Source organism: Leopardus geoffroyi, chromosome A3, assembly GCF_018350155.1.
Source record: "Leopardus geoffroyi isolate Oge1 chromosome A3, O.geoffroyi_Oge1_pat1.0, whole genome shotgun sequence".
Taxonomy (NCBI): Eukaryota; Metazoa; Chordata; class Mammalia; order Carnivora; family Felidae; genus Leopardus; species Leopardus geoffroyi.
In genome coordinates, this window is record NC_059336.1 from 34,366,666 (window position 1) to 34,394,238 (window position 27,573).

At 37.9% G+C, this 27,573-nt stretch overlaps 1 protein-coding gene across 3 annotated transcripts in view; it reads left to right on the plus strand.

Moving 5' to 3' along the window:
• The window catches only part of PLCB1 (phospholipase C beta 1), a 699,274-nt gene that overhangs the window by 219,288 nt on the left and 452,413 nt on the right, over positions 1–27,573 (plus strand). For all 3 annotated transcript variants that reach the window (XM_045445282.1, XM_045445284.1, XM_045445283.1), the window contains exon 3: positions 14,030–14,098. In XM_045445282.1, coding sequence (XP_045301238.1) covers positions 14,030–14,098 — 69 coding nt within the window. The remainder of the gene's footprint in view (positions 1–14,029; positions 14,099–27,573) is intronic.

Sequence of the window (27,573 nt, forward strand, 5' to 3'; positions counted from 1 at the left end):
GCAAATGTGATTCATCTGACTCAAAATTGAAAACCCAAATAACCTAGGTTGTGAAACACAGTAGGTGTTTATAATGGTGCCAAAAGAAGACAAATTGGTTATTTGAGTGATTGGAGGGATTAGGCCAAAGGTGTATAGGGAATAAGTTGCTCACACATTATGGAAAGTAGCAAGAAAATTACAATATGGAGTATTTTCACTAAACATGAATCCAGGATTTGAGCTATACAAACTTAAGAATTTTGTCCTGGGTATTTACTTTCTTACAGAGTAAGTAATTCTGAGGAAGATTTATTTATTTTTATCTAAGAAGAAGAAATATATTGTGCAATAATGCAAAAATGATCTGCCCCTTGAATGTTCAATATTTATGTTAAGGACTCATGAGTTATTTGTTCAGAAAGATTATATACCCAGGGATAGTGAACCTGGTCAAAATTTAGGCTTCACAAGAGATTATGAAATTCAGTTGTTCTAGACTCTAGAGAATAAATTAATTTATCATAAAGTGAAAAATTGTGGAATGAAGGGACAAAAGTTACAGTGGATTCCATTTTGAAAGTATGGACTTGGCAAATAGGACTCGCTTCCAAAGACGAACAATGATGTTGATCAATAATGTGATTCTTTGAGGAGATGACCTGGAACGAGATCCCTCACACACTAGAAAGGTAGTAATCAAGCAGCAAAGGAAGCTAATGATTATTTCTTCTATTTTGCCCTTGATGAAAAAGTCTAGTACAATTATTTTTTTTTTCTTAACTCTATTTACAAAGGAGGCATTAAACATGAGAATGTCTTGATTTGAAGGAAGAAGAGGATACAAAGAAATTCTCCCCAGCATTTTGCCAAAGACAATTTTCTTTTAGAGCAATTCCACTCTCAACTGCTCCCTATTTTATTGTCCAAGTTAATATTTCAGAAAAGTTATCCAAAGACTGACTTTTGTGGTTGTCTTTCTTGGCACCATTCTATGGCTTCTGTGTGTTTTCAGAGTATTCTTCTGCCTTTGAATAGGTGAAGTTCATGTGTAAGCATGTATAGAAACTCAAGGTCAGTGCCCTCAGTTTTTCAAGGAATCATCTCTTTACAACTGCCATCATATCAAGGAGCAGATGGGGCCCTTCTGTTTCTTTCCCTTCTTCCCCATTTACACTATTGTGTCCCTCCTTCCTGTCCTGACTCCCTATAGGAATGGCCAATTTAGGAGATGTTCCCAGTGTATTGGCTTTCCGTGTACTCTAGTGCCATAATCTCACTAGCTAGGAGAGATGGCATGCCCCTTTGTTCCTCCTTAACCACCTTGCTCCTGTCCTCTTTCTTCTTTCCCTCCCTCCCTCCTTTCCTTCTTTCCTTCCTCCCTCCCTCCCTTATTCCTTCCTTCCTTCCTTCCTTCCTTCCTTCCTTCCTTCCTTCCTTCTGAGCTTTCTTTCCAGGAATATCTTTTGACATATATCAGAAAACTATAGACTATTACAGAAAAAAATATTTTAAATGCTTTTGCCTTATTTGTTCACATTAGCTAAGAACCTACTTAATTCATTTATTTTTGTTTCCAGGCTGCAGTTTAATTCAACTTATACATTGGTCTCTCTGTCACTTGTACTAGCATTCTCTTTCCTTAACTCCATCTTTGTTTATTCTCATTTCAAATTTCCTGTCATTGAATTTTTGAAAGATTCTATATTTCTCACCAATTGATAGAAATAAGCTTCACTGTGTTGCCACCTTGCAACCTTTTTAATAAAGGTAGTAAATGGTTGGTTCCCTTAGGGAATTTCTTGTGAAAGTCCAGACCAAGATGTATTGGAAGGAGATAAATGTCTTTTATTAGTTGTCTTTCTTTGCTTTGTTCCTGCCTACTGTTCTGAAACTGAAATTGGAGTAAACATAAGGCCTTGTAAAAGAGTTTTTACACGATATTTTCCTTCTCATTGTTTTGTAGTACAAATGTGAAACATATAGCTATATTGCTCCTTTGTTCCCTTTTTGGCTCTAAGCTCAAGAACTCCAAAAAGATCATTTGCTAAACTTCCTCTTGACAAGTAGCCCACTGCCCACCTCCCAGATCTGTCCAGATCTTACTCTGGTAACAAAATCTTTCACTCTCTTGTAAAACATTTCACTTTTTAATGAACTCATAGAAAGATCATAAAAATTCCCTCCTTTCCACATTAGCAACTGAAGTCTTATTTGTGTATGGACAATTTTAACTCCCAATTTCATCTCTCTCTTCTACATCTGGGCCAACTCTGAGTTAGCCCAAAATTCCTGGTGGGTAAGTCTTCTGTAGTCACTTGACTTGTCCTTGAACTTTTGCCTTGCAGTAAATATTAGCTTGATCTCTTAATGATTACCAGATCTTTTCTTTCCCTTCTTCCTACAGCTCTTTCCTCTCAAGGACTGTAATTCTTCAGTTTCACAGTCTTCCCATGTGTTGTCTTTCAAATCTGACCTCATCCCACTCTGAGTCCAACTCTGATTGTGTTTCACTTACTCCCTCTCCATTCACAGAGAGGTGGTAATTCTAAATTAATACTGTTTGTGAGAATACCTAGAAAAGTAATGCTGTTTATATGAAAGCTTTGTTAAAAGTCATCTTCATTCATTTTTCAGTAAAGTTTTGATGGAATTATGAAATGAATCTTTTTTGTTCATCTTTAGAGTAAAATTTGTGTGTTTCCGATTTAAAAAAAAAAAAAGCTCGAGTAGTAGGTGGTTGAAACTGGAATAAATCTTTACCAAAAGGAAAGTGACCTAAAATATAGTGGATAAGAACATACTTCTTTTTAGCTCTGAATATGACAAAAATGAACTCTGGTTTGGGAATTAGGTAAGCTGATGCTTTTTATAGTTTTACTTTTTTTTTTCAGGGAAGAAATATTTCTCCTTTAGAATCAGGCACTGACTCTTGATTATGATGTGGTGTGGCAGAACCTTTGAGAAAACTATTTACACATCAGATTAGATGATATATACTCATGTGTCCATTTCCCAGGAAACAAAGTATTTTAAAATCTGATTAAGAATAATACAAGATAAAATACAGCATACAGTGACTGAGAACTCTCTGAAAGAATGCTCGTTTAGTGGATTTATAATGATTGTGATTATTTTTACAGAAAATTTGAGAATTCCAGAAATATACAAAAATCTATCAAAAGCTGAAGAGAAGGATTAACATAAAAATGTGATTTTTGAAAAACCATGATTCAGAATATTTTTAAGTTTAACGTTATTTTCTAAGTTGATTATTTGTAAATGATAGCTGTCTTGGGTCATATTCTCTAAACAGACCCAAATGGAAGTGGTTGTTTGCAAGAGATTTATTAAGCAAGGGCTCCTAGAGAAGCCATCAGAGAATGGAGGAAAGGAGAGTTAAGAGGAAGAAGCCAACCAATGGTGAGCTTTGAATTGAAGTCCCCACCTCAACCTGGGGGTTTGCTCTGCCCAAAGGCAAGATTGCTGGACTTTTATGCTTCGGTACCTGGTTGTCATGGGATAGGAGCTCTCTGAGGGGAAATAGTCTTCCAGGACACTGCCTGCTGTGTCTGCATCTGGGTTAGTGGCTCTACTAGGCCAAAGGTAGTCAAAGGCTATAGCTGTCAACTGTTAGGAAAGAAGTGTGCAAACACTGGGGTGGGGGGTGTATTTAACTGGTAAAGGGGACCAGCAATGTTCCAGGTGGGCATCAGACTTTCTTGAGGAGCTTTATGAAAATTTTCTGAGTAACTGGAAAATAAGCCTGGATTTAGTGAGCTTATTCAATCGTTTATAGTTCTTGATATGAAGAGCTAGCCTCTTTTGTGTACTTGCATTAGTGTTGAGATTGATCAACAGTTGAATGAAAAGGAGTTTACTTCTGATGAATTTACAGCACATAGGCAGGACATTGAGGATGATTTGTTGATCAACTCAGTGAATGTTCTTCTGGGGAAAACACTCCCCATTAGACATATCCAGGCCTTATCCCTATTAATTAGCATGGGGAAAAGCTCAGTTGGATTTCTTTGTCTTGCCAGAAAACCACAAGTGATCTGAAAAAGCAAGTCTTCTTTGAAAAGAAAAAAAAATAAGTGCCATATTATTGCATACCTGTCAACTTAAAGTATTGTCAACTTAAAAAATATATGTCAACTTAAAATCTCATTTTGGAAGGTAGATTAACTCCTTATATTCAGGATGTCCTGTGAGATTAAAAGGTCATCAAAATCCTGTGGTTGCTGCTTTTGTTGCATCCCATAAGTTCTGGTATATTTTGTTTTCATCTTTGTTTATCTCAAGATCGTTTCTAATTTCCCTTTGATTTTTTTTCTTTGATCCATTCGTTTTTCAAGAGTGTGCTGTTTAATTTCCATGAATCATAGTTTTTTGGGTTTTTTTTAAGCCTTAGAATGTCCTTGATGAAGCAGTAAATTTCTATTAAGCCTTAAAAAAATCTTTTAGTTGCTAGTACATGGGGAGGAGCGTGGCAGGATAAAACACATACCTTAAGGCAGAAAAATATGTGATATATGTTGGAATAAATAGCTGAAGGAGAAAAATGAGTCTATCTGCATGGAATTTACAAAGTGGCTACCAGGGAAGGCAAGAATAAATACCATTTTCACATACTTAAGAAAATTTGGAGGTCACTAGGCATGCCATGAGAATGTGATTAAAGAGAAAAGACTCTTGTGAGTTTGAACCTGTGTAGGGCTCTGTGCTGACAGCTCAGAGTCTGGAGCCTGCTTCAGATTCTGTGTCTCCTTCTCTCTGTGCCCCTCCCCCACTCATACTCTGTCTTATCTCTCTCTCTCAAAAATAAACATTAAAAAAAATTTTTTTTCAAAAAAAAAAGAGAAAATGTGGGGCGTGGGGCACCTGGGTGGCTCAGTCAATTGAGCGTCTGACTTTGGCTTAGGTCATGATCTGACGGATGGTGAGTTCAAGCCCTGCATCAGGCTTTCTGCTATCAGTCCAGGCCCACTTCAGATACTCTGTCCCGTTCTCTCTGCCCCTCCCGGGCTTGTACTCTCTCAAAAATAATAAATAAACAGTAAAAAAAAAAAAGAAAAAGGATATTTCAGTTGTCAGCCCAGATGTGTCATGCATAGGGTTGAATCAACACATCTGGAAATAGGCCAAGCATCTTTAGGTCCTCCCCTTGACTTTTCTAGTCTCTAGGGTCCAAAGTGAAATCACTGCTTCAGTCTATAGTGATATTGATGGTACTGCTGAAGACACTAGTCCGAAGAAGACTTTTTTCAGTTATATTATCAGATCTGTAATTGCTTATAAGACTCCGAGGCAGTTATTTTTTAAATGGATCTGGGTAGCATGTCCAGTGTCCTACAGACTGTCCTACAATAAGCTGTAGCCCTGGTTAATTTGTCTTTTCTATGGGCAGTTGCTGTCTTCATTTAATATCTAGGACACAGTTCTCAAATTCCACTTTGCATCTGAATCACCCCAAAGCTTAATTAAAGTATAGATTCTGGGCTCCACCTCAGAGGTTCTGATTCAGCTAGTCTATGGTGGAACCTGAGAATTTGTGTTTTTCACATATTCCAAGGTGTTATTGGTGCTGATAGTATTCCAGGGACTACACTTTAAGAACCACGGATTTAGGGAAATGAAAGAATTTAATTCATATAAGCAGATAGGTGCTATGCTCAAATATTACATTAAGGTAAGGTTAAAGGACTAAAGTAGCTTGCACTACCAGATAAAAAAGCTTAGGTGGCTGTTTATCCATAGTGAAATAGGTGTAGACCAGAGATAATATTTTAGACGATTTAAAGGGAAAAGCTGGCTACATGTACATCATCTGGACTTTTCAAGTGGAAACAGCTTATGTGCCTGATTAATGTATATCACTTCCATATTTCATTGCAAGTGACTTTTTATGGAGATCAGATTGTAGGCTCCCACAAAATATCCACAAAGAGAGTTTTAAGCATTTATGAAACTATTTGCCAAGTGATGGATATTCTTTCTAATTAATCTTATTGGCCTGAAATGAGGACTTTTGTTGAGCACAGGCATAATAGAAAACTGTGACAATGCAATCTTTATCATTGTTGTCACAATTAAAAAAAATATTTTCAGTCCATAACAAATATGATACCATACTTCTCTGTAAGAATGTGGTGAATCCCTCCATGCCTGTTAATAAATTAGACGTAGGAAAATAAAATATATTGGTTATAAGCATCCAGTATGTTCCTGATTTTATTCAACTTTAGAGCATATACAGGTTTCCACAGTGATTATGCAGAGGTTTTTCTGTTTTTTTTTTTAATAGTGTCAGCGACGTAAAATTAAAATAAAGCCAATTAGTATTGTTTTAAATTATACCCGTTTTCATTCATCATTTTAAACAGTTATGAGAAGATACTAATGCTCTAGAACCTTGGAATCATGTGTGGCATTTCTGTCCCTGCTCCACTCCATCCGCGACCTCCCTCCCCTGACCTGCCTAGTCCATTGATGCATTAGGTTATATATGCATCCAGTTATAGACATAAATGCTGTTGGAATTGTTTTATTAATTTTATGTCCTAATAAAGCTTTGGTGCTATGGATATAATTTTATGTTGACTTACAACAGTTTTTTTTTCCAACGTTTTTATTTATTTTTGGGACAGAGAGAGACAGAGCATGAACGGGGGTGGGGCAGAGAGAGAGGGAGACACAGAATCGGAAACAGGCTCCAGGCTCTGAGCCATCAGCCCAGAGCCTGACGCGGGGCTCGAACTCACGGACCGCGAGATCGTGACCTGGCTGAAGTCGGACGCTTAACCGACTGCGCCACCCAGGCGCCCCCACAACAGTTTTAACTTAAGCAATTTTTATTATTACATGAATATATAGAAGTTTCTCAGGGAGCTAAAGAAGGAAGTAAGAAGGAAATTTGGCTCTTTCATCACTAGGGGCTAAACTACGTTTTTGGTTTTCCACAGAAAAAATTAGATATTTGCCAATAAATTTCACGCTGCCTCTTGGGGACACAGCCTGTTAAAATTAGTGCCATATTCTATGTATCATAATATTTTTTTCCTTGTACATGAACAAAACTGTGTTCTTTTTAAAATTGGATCACTCAGTTAATATTCCTGCTACTTTGTCAATATTGAAAAATAATTCTATAGAAGAAAAAAATAGGTCTGGGAGAATGGGGATTCTTTTTCCATTCTTTACTCAGTCTCAGTGATATGGGGTAATTGATATGTTTTCTTTTGGTCTCAGTTTCCTAATCTGCAATCTGTCCCAGCACTGTAAGTCTGTGATTCCATTAGAGTAATTGTTTCCTGTAGGTCATATTCAAAAATGATGACAGTATTGCAATCATTTTTATGCTGGTGGAATGCCAAGGTATGTGAATTCATTTACATCCCTTTTTAATTAAGTGCATTAAAATATGGAAACAATGGGGGCAGCATATTTGTTATCTATGGCTGCAAAACACATTACTGGAAACTTAGTGGCTTGAAACAACAACCATTTTTTTATTTTACAGTTTTAATAGTTCAGGGTCTCACCTACTTGGAGTCTTACAGGCTGCATTAAAGGCGTCTACTGGGCTGTGTTCTCATCTGGAGCTGGAGTTCTTCTTCCAAGCTCATTCAGGTTGTTGACACAATTCTGTTCAGACTGAGCCCTTTAATTCTTAGACAACACACAACACAGGAAACAGGTGATCATCTCTGCTGCTTCAGGTCTCTCACTCCTAAATCCTCTTTGGAGAGACTCACCCAGGATACCTCCCTTTGGTTAAGTTTAAGGCACTTGATTGAAGACTTTAATTACACTTGCAAAATCTTCACATTTGCCATATAAAGTAACATCATCACGGGAATGATAGCCTCTCACCTGTGCCATATTCTGTTGGCTGAAAGCAAGTCTTGGGTGCTGACCATATTCAAAGGGTGAAGATTGGACAAAGGCCTGGATCAGGGCACAGGAATCATGGTGGCCACCTAGGAGTTCTGCTTACATCAGGTAGGCAAGACGCTGAGATTTGTGATGCCATTGTAGAACTGAACAACAGTTGTCACTCAACTTTTCCATCAGTTCTCTCGTTTGCACAATGGAAGCTGTCATACTCATGTCACAGTGGTGTTGCAGAGACTGATGAGATAATGTATGCCGATATTCTCTCTTACAATTCTTGGCATATTGCTGGTTGTCCATTGTTAGTAGTCATGGTTACTATTGCTATTATTAGTATATTACTTTGACTTTGCCTCCTTTAGTGATAAGAACCTCTCATTGGATCACTGTAATTTTTCAGTTTTTATTTTATTGGCTCAGACTATGTCAATAGTTACAATACAACCCATAACCCATGAACTATGTCATAGTTTCTTCTCCATTTCAAATGTTAATCTAATTTTGCATTTAACTGTGACACACAAATGTGAAAATTGGTTTTCTCTAGAAGTGGTCTTTCTTATTTTGGTTTCAAGGTTTTATAAAATATCTCTGGGGTTTTAGATTTTCAGATACTATTCTTTTGTTTATTTGCATTCTGTGTTTTTCTTCTAGATGTGTTACCTATCCATTTTAGCCTTTTCTACTAGCATCTTTTCTCTTTCACCCAGAATGGGAAATGTTGCAAGCATAAGATGTTATATGTACACAATAGTCCTTTCCTGGTAGGTGGAGATCTTAGTTTAATACTTCACTTGATTTAATAGCAGCCCGATGAAGAAGGTGTTGCTGGCATCTGCTTCTCTGTTTGACAGACAAAGATACAAGGCACAAACATCTGTAGTAAGGGGCTTAATAATGCACAGATTGCAAATGATAATTCCAAGTTTTCTGCTCCCTAGTTTTATGGCATTTTCACCATTTTAAACCTAGCTTGGTTTCAATAAAGAAACCCAGATGTATCATCTTTCTCTTTTCTCTGCTGTGGTTGGTTTTGATAACCTGTGCACCTCATTTCCATCGGTGTTTCATACACTGAGGATCCAATACAGACTTTGGGGGAAAAAAGACAAAAATGAAGGCCAGAGAACAAAGGAAATAAGAGAGTGGGAGAGAGTGCAGAGATATTTTTTTTTTTTTTTTATTGAGAGGTACACTACACAGATTTTTACTCCCTCAGAAGTGGAATAAAGTAAAGGAACAAAGAATTGAGTCTGCTTCATCTGCTTCTCTTTAAATTAAAACCCTTCATTAAAGGATTCCAAAATAGTTTTTTTTTCTTTAACATTGGGCATTTTAGGGAGGTTTGACAGTCAATAAAACATATTAATGTCTTCTACTTTTGGTAGATCGAAGTTGAACTTAATGAATATACCACATGTGGAGGTATCCATAATCACCCTCCCCACATGCCCAGCCATTAATATCTTCTCTCTGAAATGTTTGTGACTGTAATTGCTGCTCTGATTATATATTGTGTGAACTTCAAGTACGTTATTATATCGGGTGACTAATGGAATTTGGTGACAATGCACAGAAATTGGTATTCTGGAAAAGAGTTGGTTTTTAAACTGTATTCTTTCCTGAGTTTGCAGTGCATTTCATGGCTCATCTACCTCACAGTGGGTTCATGGCTGATGGATTGAAATCTTTCTGCTGAATAGTAAACATCAGAGATAATTTGGTCTTCCCTTAGCATTTCTCATCACTCATTCAAAATATCAAAAATAAGTACTTGATTACTGTTAATTCACTTTCATCTGTACTGATAAAGGGAGAAGGTACATCTGTCAACACTTTAGTGGATATATGGGGATGGGGGGTCCTGTGGTCTCCAAGCTCTGTAGGGGGCCACTGTATGCCTTGGAAATAAAGCGGGTCTACTAGTCCATCCTTCCTTTACTGGCCAAGGTAGGGCACCCCAATCCTCTTTTCATTGTTGGATGGGCTTAGAGGTGAAAGATAACCAATTTCCTTCTTTTGCTTTTCTAAAGATATCTTTAATGTTATTAAGTATAAAGCAAAGGTTATATAGCATAGCATTTTCAGCAAACATAGAACAATTTCAGTGATTGCTTGAATTTTTGAACAGAGACATTTGCTTTTATAGGGTGAAATTTAATGCTAAGAACCCTTATTAGAGTAGGTGTTGATGCTATTTGTCATTCAGTAGTTTTTCTTCAATTAAATTGAAGCCTAGATTCACCACGAGACACACTTTTGCACTCAGGAGGTAAAATATTTTTATTTCACACTTCTCTGTATAAATAAATGACAGATGTCGATTCTTCATACAACATATTATAACATATAAGTAATGCATAATTTTATAAATCATGTTCACCTAAAAAGCCTTATAATAACAACCCCGTGAATGAGTATATATCAGTGCTTTGACAAGCACTGGTGTGGTCTATGGACCAACAGCATCCACATCACCTGAGGACTTATTAGAGATGCAGATTCTCAGGTCTATCCCAGTCCGGCTGATCCAGAAACTGATGGATGGCACCCAGCCAGTCTGTTTTAACAAGTTTTCCAGATGACTGTCATGCAGGCTAATCTTTGAGAGCCATGGGTATAGAAAGTGTTATCATACTCATTTTATAGATGATACAGTTGTGATGCTTGATGTGTCCCATGATTGGTTGGATACATGACCAGTTAATTTTAGGGCCCTTCCTCAAACTCAGGTTTTCTACTTAAACATCATGTGACCTTCCTCTCTTAATGAGTAAAAGATAGTGAATTCCATAAAGCTGGAAATCAGTATCTGTTAAATGAACCGAGAAAGGGACCATTTCACTGCTTTCTAATAATGAGAGTAAATTGTTAAAACTATTAACTGGAGAAAATTAACCTAGAAAAAGTTTTAATGACATAAGCAACATATTGTGGTCCTGTGCATTGGGTTCCTCATTTTCTTTTTAGTGGAAGCGAGAATAGAATGTAGTTAAACCCCAGGGGGGTAGCTGTTGCGTGTTAATAGAAGTGGGAGACACTATTTTAATCATCACTTTCTACTCGAATGAATCCATTGGACAGCTTTTCCACCTGGGTCTTTCCCATGCCACATTACCCACGTTGATAGTGCCCTGCGGTGGTTTTCCTACACACACAATTTTACACACAGGCGAGAGAAATTTCTTAGACGCTGTGGTATCGGAATGAATCCCCAGGGCAGCTAGCGTTAAGTACCCCTCTGTGACTTGGGGAATGAACGTTTCTTCTTGAGCTGAGAGTAGAAAACAGTGCTCATTATCTGTAATATAAAAGTCTATATAATGACTCCTGCTAAGATCTAGTTCTTTGTGAAGTCACTTTGGGTTTTGTGTATATAAACAAGTAGAGTTTAAGGCTTTGTTTGCTCAACTGGAAGGAATTTCCTTCGATAGAAAACCATGATATAAGATGAGGTAAATGTGTTATGTATGTGTGTATGATTTTATTCTGCATATATGGAAAATATCATGTAACATATATGGAAAAGTGTGACAAACATAAATGTCAGTGTTTTATGGATAATTTTAAAGAGGACACACATGTAATAACTACCAAGTCCCAAGCGTTTGTGATAACTGTCCATGCATCCCTGCTGTGTATCTCCCATGGCTTGTAATTTTCTGCACACAATTCCTGCCTCTGTGCATTTGCACCTACTGTTTCCTCTTCCTCTAACCCTCCTTCCCAACCAGAACACATAATTATAAGGCTGGCAAACTGTTTCTCGCCCTTGTGTATTAGCTGAAAAGATGCCATAGTCCTTTGTAGCCCATGTCTCAGTGTACTTTGAAATGTCTCCTTTAAAGTGTAATAAGTGGTTTAGTGCATGAGCTGCTCAAAACAGCTGTTTTCTGCATTGTTGGTGTCGTTCCTCAGTACCAAGCCGGTACCTGCCACATAGCAGCATTTGACAAATAATGCACCATTGAACTAATGACTGGCATTTCTACTTGGATGAACCCCTCAAACCAACATCTCCAAAATGCATTATCATTTTGCCCAAACTTCCAAGTCCCAATGGGGAATATGGAAACCCTAGGGCTGTTTATGACTCCTCTCTTCCCTGTAGACAATTCTACCTCCATGTTATGGCTTTCATCTTTCTTCCAGTTACCTCTACCTTCATTTGATCTCTTGTCTCTCAAATGTCCACTTGGTTCTGGTCTTCTGGTTGAAGCTTCTTCAAGCTTAGTGCTCTTCCTGCTTCTCTCCTTCCAGCACGGGTTTTGGTTGTCTTGCTGTGGAGATAACAGACCCAGACCAGCTGTTCCATCGCCTCGAGTCTGAGGACTTCCTTATGCATTTGCCTAAGTGAATCATTGAGTCCAGCATTGATACCATTCTTTTCTAACACTGATAAGGTGACCTTCACTATTGCAGATGGTACAGCCTTAGGGGAATTGTAGTACCAGATCTTCATCCTGCAAGATCTTTGCTGGGTTGCTCTCCTCACACCCCAGGGTTTGGGAGGATTTCCAACAGTCACACCTGGCAAGGAATGGGTTAAGGGATCCACTAAAATGGGGACAAGCAAACTTATAAGTCCAGGGTGAGCAAAAGAAAAGAAGGCCCTGTTTCTTGTTCACAAGAACAAGCTGTGAAGCTTGGGCTTCACATATAAGTGCGCTGGAGCCACGTGTTCTGTTGGACCTGCTGTGTGGTCTTTCATGCCAGTGGACAGACTCCACCCCCACCCCTGTGACTGTAATCATGAAATCAACCTCAAGTGCAGGAAAATAATCAGACCCTTTTACACGGAACATTTGGAACTGGTGGCAGCTATTTGAAGGAATTGTCTGGGAACCCCAACTACAGGTACTTGGGGATATTAGGGCCCATAAGAAATTACACCCACTCATGTTTAGAGGTTCTGAGCAGCAGAATGATGCTGCAGTGCCTCCTGTAAGAAGAAGGGGATTAGCATGAGTCAGATGCATGACTGTTCATTGCAATGCCGCTCCATCTCGCCAGCGTAGAGTCTCCTGTTAACTTGGCGATGTGTATTGTCACAACACTCATGGCTCAATGTCCTTAGCTGGACTCTCAGGGTTTCCATCCTTTTGCCCATATCCCTTTCTGGTATCATCTCCCATGACTTTTCTTCATACGTTCTAGGCCCCAGTAATGGAACACTGAATGTTGCCTGTGAAAATCCCCTCCCACGCTGCCATTACATTTTCCCTGTGCTGTTCCTTCTTCCCAGGTGCCTCTCTATCCCCTTCTGCCTCCCTACCCTTCTCCCCTGCAGTGTTCTCCATCTCTAAGCATTTCTAAGCATCCATACCTCAAGGTTCTGTCCAAACCTCTGGTCCTTTCTTGTCTAGATATTTTCCAGTGTTATGCCTTCCAACTCCTTTTCTCCATGCTCATTGGCTCCTTCATGGACTTTTTCTGAGCCCTGGGGGAAAAACTTTCTTTTCTCTGTTGACTCCCATAGCAGTTAACTTTATAGTTGGCATTAACACACCCTCCCTTGTCTTATGCATATACATTTCTTTACTCCCCTGTTTGACAGCGAGTCCATCCAGAGGAGCTATCACATTTTATGTATCTTGTATCCTAGAGTAACTTGCATATTATGGGTGTTCAGTAATATATAATGAATAAATGAAAAGATCGAGGCATAAGATATGAGTGCTAAAGGCTGGAGAGGGGGCAGGTAGGTGAGGCAGATTCATCTCTTTCCCTTGGCAAGGTGAACTGATGGGAACATCTCTTTCCACCACCCCCTATCCCCATCTCCCATGCCACTCACATGTCCTCACACTCAGACTGACTCTCAGGATTATTTTTTGACCACGGGGCAGGAAGGCATGGTTCATGATGATTTAGAGACAGCTCATAGTATAGACCGGGGACCCTGACCATGCCCATTATACTTTAAAATGTCTCAGCATATATATTAAATTGAGCAGTTAGCGGTTAGCTATCTTGTTGTTTCCACTCCAATTCGATTGATAAAGAATGTGAAAGAAAAAATATCCTAACTGCAGAGAAATCTTCAGGCAGATCTCAAGATAACATGATTTTTTTTTAAAGAGATGACAATGATATAAAATAATGAAAGGAGATCTGTGGGGATGCTTAACAGTTCCACATTTTTGCCTTCCAGGAGACGGAGCTGTTAGATCTCAGCCTTGTCAAGGATGCCAGATGTGGGAAACATGCCAAAGCTCCCAAGGTAAGAAGTGGAGTGTTGTGCACCCGCCAGATGCTGCTTTGAGGATTTGGCCGTGTCATGGTATCAATTAATTGCCCCAGTTAAAAGTTTCTCTGTTGTAGATGTTGTAAAACACAATAAAACAGCCAGTCCTTCCAGAAGCCTGTATGCCCTAAACATTTCCACTTTTGTTCAAAGAAGGCAACAGTGAGTAAAAATATAGGCAGTTGGACACGGGGACTCGCTTTCTGTCCTCTAATTTTCGTGTTGCTTGAAAAATATATAATGAGGCCAAAGTTTCTGGGTAATTCTAAATAGTTAAAATGTTCTTGAAGTTACTTGGAAACTTCCTGGAGCCTCATGCATACATGAACTAACTCTTAGACATGATGAATAAGACTTTAATTCAAATACTTTATAAGTAATATCACTTCATTCAAAAAGCCAAAGGGTGTGAAGTCCTTCTATAAATGTTACTAGTGAAGACCCGGGGAAGTTTGGGATCAGTTTCGTGGCCTGTCAATTTGTTTTTGTTTGAAAACCTTACTGAAGAAATACTCAAAGCAGTGTTTGTGATTTTATTTCCTTTTTTTTTTTTTTTTTTGAAGATTATTTAACAAATGTTGAATAAAGAATATACAAATTTTTTTAAACTTAGATTCTGGTTGAGTATAGTAACAAACTGCATTGACTTGCCTGTACAGTGGGAAACTACTTTTTATTGTATTCAAATTTTAGTACATTAAATACTTCCTTTCTAGCAAAGATAATATTGTCAAATAGGGAAGTACAGGTGCCATTCAGGAACTCTTACCTCTTACCATAATTGATATAAAACTAGCGATTTTCTATTTGAGTATCTGCCTGCAACTTTTGTTTTATTCTTTAAAAGTCAAAATACTTTCTTTGACATCAAAAATTATCTGTTGCTGTGGAGAAACAGAAAGAAAAAAAAATCACCTGGAAGGATCATTCTTCAGATACATAACAGTACAATATTTGCTGGCAAATTCTGCCATGGAACGAACACCCAAATACTGGTTTTACTGCTGTAGGAGTTAAGCTGATCTATAGGAAAATGTGAAAAATGAAAAGACAGAAAAATCTGAATTATTTTCAAGAAGGTTTCTAGATGTGTTTTCATGTGCAAATAGTCTATTAGTTGTGTTGCTCTCTTCATAATATAATCAAATTTTAGTAGTTTGGTCTTTTAATTTTGTAGCAAGCTTATCATTATTAATGCTTCCTTGATGATTCAGAATTGTTTAATGTTTAGTGTAGGAAAGAAGTTCTTTCTTCTTCTTTCCCCCAAAACATTCCAGCCATGTTTCAGGTAAGCCTGTTAGTTCCAAGAACTGCATTGATAGCAGAGTTATAAAGTTTGCCTTTAAATGCAAGTTCATTGGCCTAACTTGAAATTTGATGATCAATATTGATGATAAAGACTACTGCTGCCTACACTCCCGTAGAGCCCCCTTTGTCTGCAGACATCAGAGGTGGAGTTGGCATCTCTGCCACCTGGAGTTTCTTTCTGGCTTCCCTCTCTTTCTTTTATTGTAGCATTCAGCCTGCTGATCAGTTCAGTGTTTCATTTATGGACGCGGTTGGATACGTGTCTATTGAATGAGGATAAATGAATAGAACTAGGGTCTGTGCTATGCTCAGCTGATAAACCACTATTAGATCCTAAAATATTTCTCTTAAGGACAGACTTGGATACTCGGAATACTCTGACCTTTACTGTTTTGTTTTGTTTTTTCCCTGCCCCCCCCCCCCCACTAAAGATTGCTTTCTCTGTGGATTATCTGTGTCCTTGGCATTTTTCCACTCTGTTCCTTGCTGGTGTTCAAGAACTTCAGTCTACTTTAATATTTTAAAACCTGGGTTCTGTTGTGTGACCTTCCTGAGACTCAGGCTTCCTCATTGGCTACATGGTGATAATGATAACAACAACAATAATAGTAACTAAGATAATAATGAATGGGCACTTCGTATCATTACTGTAATGGCTAAATTCAATAATTCCTTAGGAAATCTTTAGCAGAGGAGTTCTCAAATTCAACTGCCTGTGGAATCACCTCAAAAGCTTTAAAAAATGGTAATGTCTGTTTCCTAATCCCAAAGATTCTGGTGCTACAAGATTCTAACTGGTGTTGTAGTGTGGATATCAGGGCTTTTGAAAAGCAGATTTGTAGCAAAATTTGAGCACCACTGACTTAACAGATCACTGCTATTTAATAGGCACTCATTAAATATTAGCCACTATTGTTGGTATTATCATTGTTATTTTTATATTTAATATTATTAAAAAATTTCAATCATATTTGCAGGAAGTCAGGTTTTAATTTCACTTTATGTGGAAAAGTTTATGTTGTAAAGAGAGATTGGATTGCGGGGCTTGGATGAAAGCGGCTTTGTGGATTGATAGGCAAGAAAGAAGTTGATATGACTCTCAGTTTAGAAGTCTTTAACCTGCAAGGGGAGCCTGGGTGGCTCAGTCAGTTAAGCATCTGACTCCTGATTTCAGCTCAGGTCATGACCTGGCAGTTCGTGGGAGCAAGCCCCACATCAGGCTCTGTGCTGACAGCATGGGGCCTGCTTGGGATTCTCTCTCCCTCTCTCTCTCTGCTGCTTCCCTGCTTGCTTGCTCTCTCTTTCTCTCTCTCGCTCAAAATAAACTTAAAAAAAAAAAAAGTCTTTAATTTGCAAAAGAAAACCCCAGCTCAAACTGGATAAATAATTAAAAAGAAAACTTATTAGAAATGATTGGAATGTATTGAAAATTCCAATGGAAGTCTCACTCAGCTGCTCAAAGACTATCACCAGGGAACAGATGCTTCTTTCTCTTGCCAGTGTGGCTTCCAAGGTGCCGGAGGCAATTCCTCTTCCATCCTTAGGATCCCATTGGTGGCCATCCTCCACTCACCATCACTGGCACCTCCCGGGTCCCCCACATTAGCAGCAGTTCAGTATGGGGACCAAAAGAGAAACAAGCTTCCCACGTATAACCACCTTGCAGAAGGAGGCCTATGGCCGGAGGAGGAAAACTAAATAAGAGGAGACCATAGTGTTGGCTGGAACAAAAGCAGTAGGACTGATGGCATATGAATAAAAAGTGTCAGGATAGCAGTATGGAGTGAGACAAGCCCAGTAAGGATGAGGAGTCAATGGAACATGGAGACAGATTGAGTGGAAGACTTTCTGCAGAGGTTTACAGACCATCAAGGAAGGAAGAACATGTGTGGAGCAGATATTATTTATCAAAATACTCAGGCACCCCTCAAATATTTATCTGTGCATGCATATTATTTTTGTTTTCCACAGCATCTCATTACATAAAAATTCACAATCTAGCTGAAGACGAACTGTTTTCCATGCCTGCTGTGATTGGAAATAACATTTAGAAGAAATGGAGAAGTGTCTATGTGTTGCCCTGTTAATGAATTTTAAATGTCGACTCCCAGCACAGTATATGAAATTCCAGATCGGCTTTTCTGTATACAGCCTTTGTCCTAGTTATCAGTTTCAAAATTTCTCACTGGAGAGAAATTGGAAGATTTTTATCCACATATAAAAACATAAAAGAAAAAAAAAACATCTTGTCCTTTGAAATCTAAAAAAATGTATTTATGTTTCCTTCTTTGCTCTCTCTCTCCCTGCCTCCCAGGCTTATAAAGCACGTGTAGAGACAAGGTGCTCTCGGATTTGCCTCTTGCATGTGCTGGGTACACATATTCTCTGCATGTTCATTTCAAAAGGAGCTTTTTTAAAAAAGTAAAGTTTATCCCTGTGGTTTCTCTGGGTTGCTGACCCAGCAGACCAGTTTAGTGGCACATGTACAGCATTAATAAAATGAAATAGATCTGGCTAGAATGAATGAAAAATATCAGCGTTTTATGCAGAATAAGTTTGTTTGGTGAAACTTCTTTCATGCATGTGAATGTATGTTCTAGATCAACAAAAAGTGCATTTTTTACTCTACACCATGTCACAAAGGTTTAAAAATGCTGCTGAGACAGATAGTTTCTTTATCCTCAGGATTCTCAGGATGTATTTTATCTATAGGTGTATTTGAAAAGTAGATGGAGCCAGAAAACTGGAGATATGGGTTTGGATGCCAGCTCAGTCAGTAACCTACTTCTCTCTGTGCCTCTACTTCCTCATCGATGAAATGGGGCATGTGGGGGCCACAGGGTTTTAGGTGTGGAAGTTGGGTTAACCCTTGATTCCAACTTTTAAAATGAGAAGTTAATCAAGCCAAGGCACTCCATCTTGTAGATTATAAAATTAATGTTGAACAAGTTTGTATCAACTAAAACTTCTTGCCTTGGTCATAGGAAACCAGGTGCACTTAATAAAAAATCAGGTCACATTCTAACCAAGGTAAGGTGCAATGCAAACAAAAATAAAAGGAAGGAAGAGGGGCGCCTGGGTGGCTCAGTCGGTTAAGCACCAGACTTCAGCTCAGGTCATGATCTCTTGGTTCGTGGGTTTGAGCGTCGGGCTCTGTGCTGACAGCTCAGAGCCTGGAGCCTGCTTCAGATTCTGTGTCTCCCTCTCTCTGACCCTCTCCAACTTTCACTCTTTCTCTCTCTCAAAAATAAATAAACATTGAAAAGTTAAAAAAAAAAAAAAGGGAAGGAAGGAAGAAAGAAAGATTTATGCCGAACTTTGCACGTGGCTTCTCGAAAGCAATTGTAGGATTGCTGTGGACTCCATAGAGACTGTGTACTTAAGGAGGCTCTCCTAGGCTTTGAGCATGAAAACTCTGTTGTTGACATTCACTCTCAATAATACTTGCAGCAATGCCACTGAAAAATATTTCTATAGTTTAACTTCCAAATTGTGTTTCATCCAAAGAAAACTGCTTCATGTGCTTTGCTGACAATTAACCAATTCATTCTATTGATAAAGGGCAGTTTATTTCAGATGTGTAATGTTAATTGGAATACAGATTCCTGGTAAATATCTAGATTACAATTAAGTTCTATGGGGCAAGTAATATCACTACAACCACATAAGGCAGATTAGAGTAAAATGAAATTTTAAAAATTGATCAGTTTTAGTTTTCTGAAAACCCAAATGAAAATGATGGCTTTTAAAATCATTAAATGCAAAAAATAAATAAGATAAGATAAAAAATAATTAAAAGCATATTTGGAAAGGAACATACACCACAGTGCCTAGCTGTACAAGCAGACTCCAGCATCCCACTGGGGGGCGGGGGGCAGATAACAGATCAGTCCCACTGGGATCCATAAAACAGGACAGAGATCATTGACCATGAGTGGTGGAGAGGCTTGCTGCTTTGTAGAGTCATCATGGAGTATGTTCTCTTTTTAAGATGAGGTGATAGGAGTACAGATATTAATTAAGAAAAGGAAGAGCATTCCAGGCAGAGGGCAGAGCAAGAGTAACGGTGCTGACGTGGGAACATAGTTGTTATATTTGAGGAATAGCAAGGAAGCCAGTTGTCTACAGTGGCGTGCAAGAGAGAAAGGGTGATGAAATCAGAGAGGTAGCCAGGGACCACATTGTTCTGGCCCTGTAGACCAGGCTAATGACTGTGGCTTTTTCTTCTGTGAGAACGAAGAAGGGATCTGAGAGTTCTGAATAGAGTAGTGACAAGATCTGATTTTGCTTTTCAAAACATCACTTGCCACTGCATGGAGCATAGACCATAGAAGAGAAAGGAAGAAGTAGGGACGCCAACCAAATGGCTATTGCTAACATCCTGAGTGGTGCTTATAATTATATTAACTGCGAGATGTAAAGTTAAGGGGGAGAAAGAATGTCAGCATCTGAATTTGAAGGTGGCACCACAAGGTTTGTTAATGTGTGGGATGTGAGGTATGAAAAAAGGATTCAAGAACAATGCTTAGTGTTTGGACCTGGAAAAGTGGAAAGACTGAGCTGCTGTGTCCTAAGCTGGGAAGGAAGAAAGAAACACATTTAAATAGAAAAATTCAGAGTTTTGCTTCTTTGTTTGTTTGTTTGTTTGTTTGTTTTTGGATATTTAATGTTTGAGGTGTCTGTTCCACTTATACCTGATGATGTCGTATTTGGATATACAGATCTGCTGTTCAGGGGAAAGGTTGGTCATAGAGTTGTAAGTGAATATTTAAATCTCAAAGCTAAATGAGGACTCTTAAGGAATGTAGGTGTAGAAGAAAGCAGGGTGATGTCTGAGCCCTGGGACCTCCAGCATTTAAACTTTTAAAAAATGGAAAAGAGGGATGCCTGTGTGACTGTCAGTTGAGCGTTGACTTCAGCTTCAGTCTTGATCTCATGGTTCACGAGTTCGAGCCCCACATCAGGCTCTGTGCTGACAGCTCAGAGCCTGGAGCCTGCTTTGTGGATTCTGTGTCGCCCTCTCTCTCTCTCTGCCCCTCCCTCACTCATACTCTCTCTCTCTCTCTCAAAAATAAATAAAACATTTTAAAAAATGGATGAGAAAGAGTCCGGAAAGAGGCCAAGAATGGTATATAACTAAGAGAACTGAAAACAGGGGCTTCAAACAGGTATCTGTATGCCAGTGTTTATAGTGGCATTATTCACAATATATATGTACCACAGTGGATCATTATTTAACCTATAAAGAAATGAAATTCTGACACAGGCTCTACATGGGTACACCTTAAAGACACTATGCTAAATGAAATAAACCGGACACAAAAGGACACATACTGTGTGATTTCACTTATATGAGGTAACTAGAGTAGGCAAATCCATACAGCCAGAAAGTAGAATGGCAGTTTCCAGGGGCTGGGAGGAGGCAAGAATGAGAGAATGGGAAGTTATTATTTAATGGGTACAGAGTTTGTTATGACAACATTAAAAAGTTCTGGAGGTGAATGGTGGTTAATGATTGCATAACACAACAATGACTATTACCTAATGTCACTAACCTATACACTTGAAAATCATTAAAATGGTAAACTTTATGGCATACATATTTTACCACAATTTAAAAAAAAAGGAAAAAAGGAAAAAAGGAAAAGAAAGAAGGAACAACCAGTGAGGACAAGAATCAGAAGAGAGTATTTTCTGGACATCCAAAAAAGGATTTCAAGAAGGAGGGAGTAGTCATTTAGATAAAATGGTGGAATTTCCTTCTAGCTTTTTCTTCTCACTTTTGTACACTTTTAATTTTATTGAAGTTACCATTTTATATACGCTTTATTTTTTCCCACATATTATCAGCCTTCCCTGCTAATATCCAAAATAGGCTATTTATTTAAGGGTTGTCGAATCCCAAATAGCTCATCATAGGATCCGGATGCCAATATATAAATCTCATAATGAGCTGTTATTTGGATGTTCTACAACAGTGGTTTCAATGAATCATCTATGAGGCCGGGAGTTGAAATGAGTGCTTTATTTATTGTCCCCCTTTGCTGATTATAAGCTATTTCCCTAACTTTGTACAGATTCCACCATTGTGTGAAGCCACGGTCATAAAATTTGTTACAGATATTTGAAGTTGAGGGAAGAAGAAAACCTTTTGTAGAAAAAAATAAAGGTTTCTCTCTTTTTCTCTCAATCGCTAAGGAGCTCTACATTCAGCCCGTATATTCTTGGTTCTAACTATTTCTCAACTTACCTTACATGATGCAAGAATTTTTGTTTGTTTGTTGTCATCCTGCTTCCATAAAAGTATTTATTTACATCTTTACTAAATGGACAAAAATAGAGCTTAAAACTTCACAGAATTATCTGTGTATGTGTAATGGTTTTGACAGCCAGTCACATTTATCTCCAGATGTAAATTATATGGCATGGTTCCTTTTTCATGTTCATTAAATTCCATAGATGTCAGTGGTTTGGTTTCCTTGGAAACAAAAACCTTTATATAACTAGTCAGAGATTTGGTAGCAGAAATATCAGGATGCCGAGGGGGGTAAGGAATGGTTCCTTCGGTAGATACATATTTGCATTTAAAACTCTTCTGCCTTTTCCATGTTCCTCTCACCCTTATGGCCATTCAATAGTGAACAAGAGAAGGTTTTAAAAGCTACCATTAAAGTATAGAATATCTTTTCTAATGGTTAAAAGCTGTTTGCTTTTATTTTCAAACAATCACAGACAGGCTAAGTCTTTTCTGGGATGTTGGTGTAAATTCCCAAATTTGAGAAGAGTGTGTCTCTTATCAAGAGTTAAGTTAGATTTGAACATTTGAGCAATGGCTACATAACTCAGTATATATGTATATTCATCTGTAAAATACTAACTGAACATGTGTGTGGCTGAATAAAGATTCTATGTTTTATATAATAACAAGTGTGTGTCTTTAGCACCCCACTGTCAAAGAGTCCGAAAGCTCCCTGACGGGTTGTGGAGAGTAAACAGGGGACCACAGTTCTGCCAAGGGGGAAGAGCAGGCTAAGGGCATGGCAGCCATGGACGTTCTCATTGGCTCAGGGTGGACCCCTTGTTGAAGACAAGGTTAGTAATATGTTACTTAAACCTCACGTCTTTTCAGAAGGCTGTGATCATTTTATCATTGCTCCCATCTGGTATAATTTCAATCTAAACCCAGTTTGTTCTACATGTAATGGTATAGAGTTGCATTTTGAAAATGTTTCTCAATTTTATTTCTTTCAAATGCAATAATACGCCATCTTGTGGAAATATCTGATATTTATTTCTTAAATTAATTCTGCATGGTGAACTGCCCTCTGAAGGGTTTTTAATCTTGAGTTCTAATGCAGAGATATGAGAAGTGCTTGGGGAGCTTTTAAAATCTCCATGTCCAGGCCACACCCTGGATCAGTTGAATCAAAATGTCTGGTGTGGGGCTCAAGCACCAATATTTTTCTTTAAAATTTCCCAGAATTTCCTGTGTTTGGCAAAGTTTGAAAACAACTACTCTAAGGAAAAAGAGCACCAGGTTAAATGGATGGTCTCTCTTTTTTTAAAATAGGGATTTTATGTGGTAAGGTATTGAGAATTTTCCTAGAGTATTTGTTTGTCAAAAAGACTAGTTTTTAGTATACTTTCCCTTAAACTTGATTGGCTTTAATTAACATAAAGTATGTCAAGGTGCTTGTATTAATCTCCTCTGACAAATTACCACAGACTAGGTGGTTTAAATAACAGAAATGTATTTCCTCATAGTTCTGGAGGTTGGAACGGATCTAGGTATCAGCAAGGTTGTTTTCTTCTGAAGTCTGTCACCTTGGCTTCTGGATGGCTGTCTTCCTTCTTTGTCCTCACATGGTCTTCTCTCTGAACCAATCAATGTCCTAATCCCCTCTTGTTGTAAGGACACCCATCCTATCATAGTAGGGACCATCCTGAAGGCTTCATTTTAAGTTAATTACCTCTTTAAAGAGCTTATCCCAGAATAGAGTCACATTCTGAACTGCCAGAGATTAGGACTTCAACACATGAATTTTGTGGTGACACAATTCAGCCTATGACAGCATTTCCTTATTACATTACAAAGCCAAGTTCATGATTTACTTCTGTATTGGGAATACTATTGTAAGATTATTTAAAAATTGATCTAATATAAATAGATTTGTTCTTTATAATCAATATGATTGTCAAAGTGGATAAAATGGGCAGTAGGAATCATTTCAGAAATAGGCATTATTGCTTTTTAGAAGTGCCCTTATTTCAGAATGTTTTTTTTTCTTATTACCCGCACATTCGTACTCATTTTTTTGTATGCCAGAGCACCCAACATGTATCCTTGTGCATTGTAAGTGTTTAATAAAGTATAGTCATTAAGTGCACAAGCTGTTAGGTCAGATGGCCAAGACTCAAAGCCAATAACCAGCTATCGAACTCAGCAAGTTATTCAACACCTCTGAGACTTAGTTTGCCCGTCTGAATTATGGAAAGAATCTCCATGTTTTCCTTACCTGCTTGCCGCAAGACTCAATGATAAAATGCATCTAAAATACCACAGCCTTCGCATCTGTTGTATATGATGAATACATTTTACCTATCATTATGGATGAGTTTTAGTAAGTGAATAAAATACATCTATCACTGATGTTCATATGATGTGTTGTAGTAGCAAAACCAAGATCGAGTTGGATAATTTACCTATTTACGGTGGAATTCCGTGCACTACTCCGGATTGCTTCAGAATGACAGATTTACACCTTTGTAGCTCTGGTGTGTATACCTACCAATGGAAATCTATTTTTACATGTTAACTGTACAAATACAAAATTGAAGCACATTTATCATTGCAGCCAAACACCTGCCCACAGAGGGCCATCAGCAATCTATTTGCATTAAGACTTACTGTTTTTTGGGAGCACCTGGGTGGCTCAGTCGGTTAAGCGGCCGACTTCAGCTCAGGTCATGATCTCTCAGTCTGTGGGTTTGAGCCCCGCATCAGGCTCTGTGCTGACAGCTCAGAGCCTGGGGCCTGTTTCAGATTCTGTGTCTCCCTCTCTCTCTGCTCCTTCCCCATGCGCGCGCTCTCTCTATCATAAATGAATAAACGTTTAAAAAAAACATTAAAAAAAGACTTACTGTTTTGTTTTGTTTTGTTTTTTTCTAAAAACTGTCTAGATTTTTCCAAAGGTTAAATCGATTTTCTCAACCATCAAAATAATTTCAGAGCAATTTACTTACAGTTGAGAACATGTTGACATATTTTTCTACATTATGAAGCCATGGAAGCAAAATCTGAAACAGTATTTTGCAATGGAAGAACACAATTTGGGGTCAAAGAGACCCAGATTCAAATCCCAGTGCACACATTAACTGAGAGATGCCAGGAAGGTTTCTTAGTTTCTCTATGTAGTGATAACTCCTGCAAGGATAGGGTTGTCTGGTGAGGTGGATTATGGTTCATAACAAGACACAAATCGTAGTGTCGTATACTTTGGGAGCTCACTCATGGCTACTTAACTTTATCTGCCTTATGTTCACTTTTCAATTTATTCTTCTTAGCACTTATTGTAGTGTCTGATAGATAATTAAGCATATATAGAACTTAAATTGTTTCCTTTTCAAAGAGTATGTCCTACAGTAATTTGGCATGCAGTTTGACACCTGGTTCAACAGGGGAAAAAACTGGAAGGCAATTTGACATGTGATGTGAACAGGAGAAAAAGTCTGGGAAAGGACGGTAAAATTTATGTCTATCGTGGAGTTATTGTGACAGTCAAATAATATACATACCTGAAATGGCTTTGCCAGCCATAAAGTGTGATAAAGTGGTATTCATTTGTGAGGCAGCTTGGTAGAGTGGAAGGAATTTAAGAGTATGTGCTCGTTTATTCTGAGAAATTCATTTTCATCATCTTTGAATGGGAAATGGCTGAAAATTCTTATGTTTATTCTATTTACCATAAAAACATGAAATCCTGCATTGCACACTTTGGGTATGATACCTGACACAAAGTAGGTATGTTTGGGGAGGAAAGAAGACTTGCAGCATAGTTTTTTGGTTTTTTCCCTCTTTTCTGAATGTGAACACAACATCTGTAGCTGTCTAAAATGTGAAATTTCAAGTACCCAGAGAAATAGTATTGATCTTATTTAAAAAGTGCCAATTAAAAGTCAAAATCATGTAGTAAAATTTGCTTCTTCACAGATCTTTGTTAATGGTAGAAAGAAATTTTCTAAGACTGCCGAAATTAACGTGTATAGAGATTTCTAGGACATGGATTAACCGAACTAAGCAGAATATTTGTTGGTGTTTAACTGTGAACAGGATCACTGGGTCTAACAGGTCAGAATTCACCTTTCAGCTTCACTCACCAAGACATTTTCTCTGTGCCTTTTGGGACTTCATCATTCAGATGTTTCTTGACATTTTATTTTGTATCCAGGTATTACTGATTTCAGGTTAAGACCAGTGGCGCTGGAAGAATTTGCTGATCACTGTTAACCATAAATGGGCATAACCCTGTGAAGAGTCACTTTATCTTCTCTCAAGAACAGAGAATACTTTTTAAAAACAGTAACTCAACATTTCTCCAAGTGAATTCCTTGGAATACTAACAGGTGTTTTCAGATAAAAGTGTTGTCTGGTCAAATATGTTGGGAAGATGCTTGTTTTTTTGTTTTTTTTTGTTTTTTTTTTGTTGTTGTTGTTGTTTTATTACAGAACTTCTCATAGACTGATGTGTTGGACATGGATTGGGTCCAGTTTCCTTTTTTTTTTTTTTTTTTTTTTGACAATGGGCGTCTTTGTCAAGCATCTCACAGGATTAACGTTCTGTTGAATCACTTTGGTAAATGATTCTGTAGTCGGTTCTTAGGATGTCTATCACACACCATATTGGGATTGGAACACCAGTTTAAGAGTGATGCTTATTCCCACAATAGTGCAGATACCTAATTAAAGATGTTCAAAGACCAGGTTCTTGGGTGATCTAAACCAGAAAGGTCTTTCTTCATGTAAAAATCCATTGGTAATATACGGCAGAGGTTTATCTTGTGCTCTATCATGGATCGTTATTAATTTTAAACTGTATTAGCATTAGTCCGCCTTGTCTTTTCTTCCAAATTTAGACCTTGGCTTTGACAGAAAGCCATTAGCACTTTTAGTATATCATTCAAAGCACAACAATTTAATTTGTTTCCACGGTAGCTGGAATGTAGTTTGGCATTTAGGCCAGCTTAATGCATGGTATACCACTACAGGTTAATTCCAGGTCCACTGAATTCTTTCTAGGGACCAGTTTCCAATGGCTTTCCAAGTTCTCACTAGTGTAAAATTGATGCCACATGGTTTTATTGGAAGAATCTTAAATTGAGATAAAGCTTGAGTTGATGTTACATTTAAAGTGGTTGGAAGTTACTCTGGGAGCAACAGTTTTCAAAAGCTGTAGCTTCTTCCTGATTCCCTATAGAAAAGTGTTTATGTCTTGAAAGTGAGACTTGAACTCTGTCCCCTCATGTGGAGGGGACAGCAGTGGTTAAGAGGCTCCACCAATGTTATCTTTGTAGCCACAGTTGATTGCTTCATTTCTTCATATCTAGATTTTCTCATCCATAAAATGAAGTTCATAATGCTATTTCAGAGAGTTTTTGTAAGGATGATCGGCTATGATACGTTTCATAGTCCTGCCTCTGTGCATGGTAGCTTGTTTTCTCTGAAACTTGAAGTCACAAGTTCATACCTTTAATAGACTTGTGATCAGTGTCATTATTTGACAAATTAGACAAATTGCTGCATCAGCCGTAGTGTCATTTTTTTCTCTTAGATATTTACATTTGCCATCTATCTTACCTATGCTTCTCACTCTCTGGCCAAGTTTTCATTTTTCATGATATCTTGAATAGCATTTTTTAAAAAAGAGCTTTGTTCATTATTCGTATTATTAAAATACTAAGGTAATGTTTAAATTTTACATTAAGCATTTCCTTACTGGGATTTGTAATACCTGATTAAAAATTACTTGCCAAACATAATTTTTCTTTTTATGAGTGTTAATTAAAAATTAAATTTCACTGTCTTTATTTGAAGTTAAATAAACAAGTCATTTGGTATCTGTGTATGAATTACAGTTACTTTCATT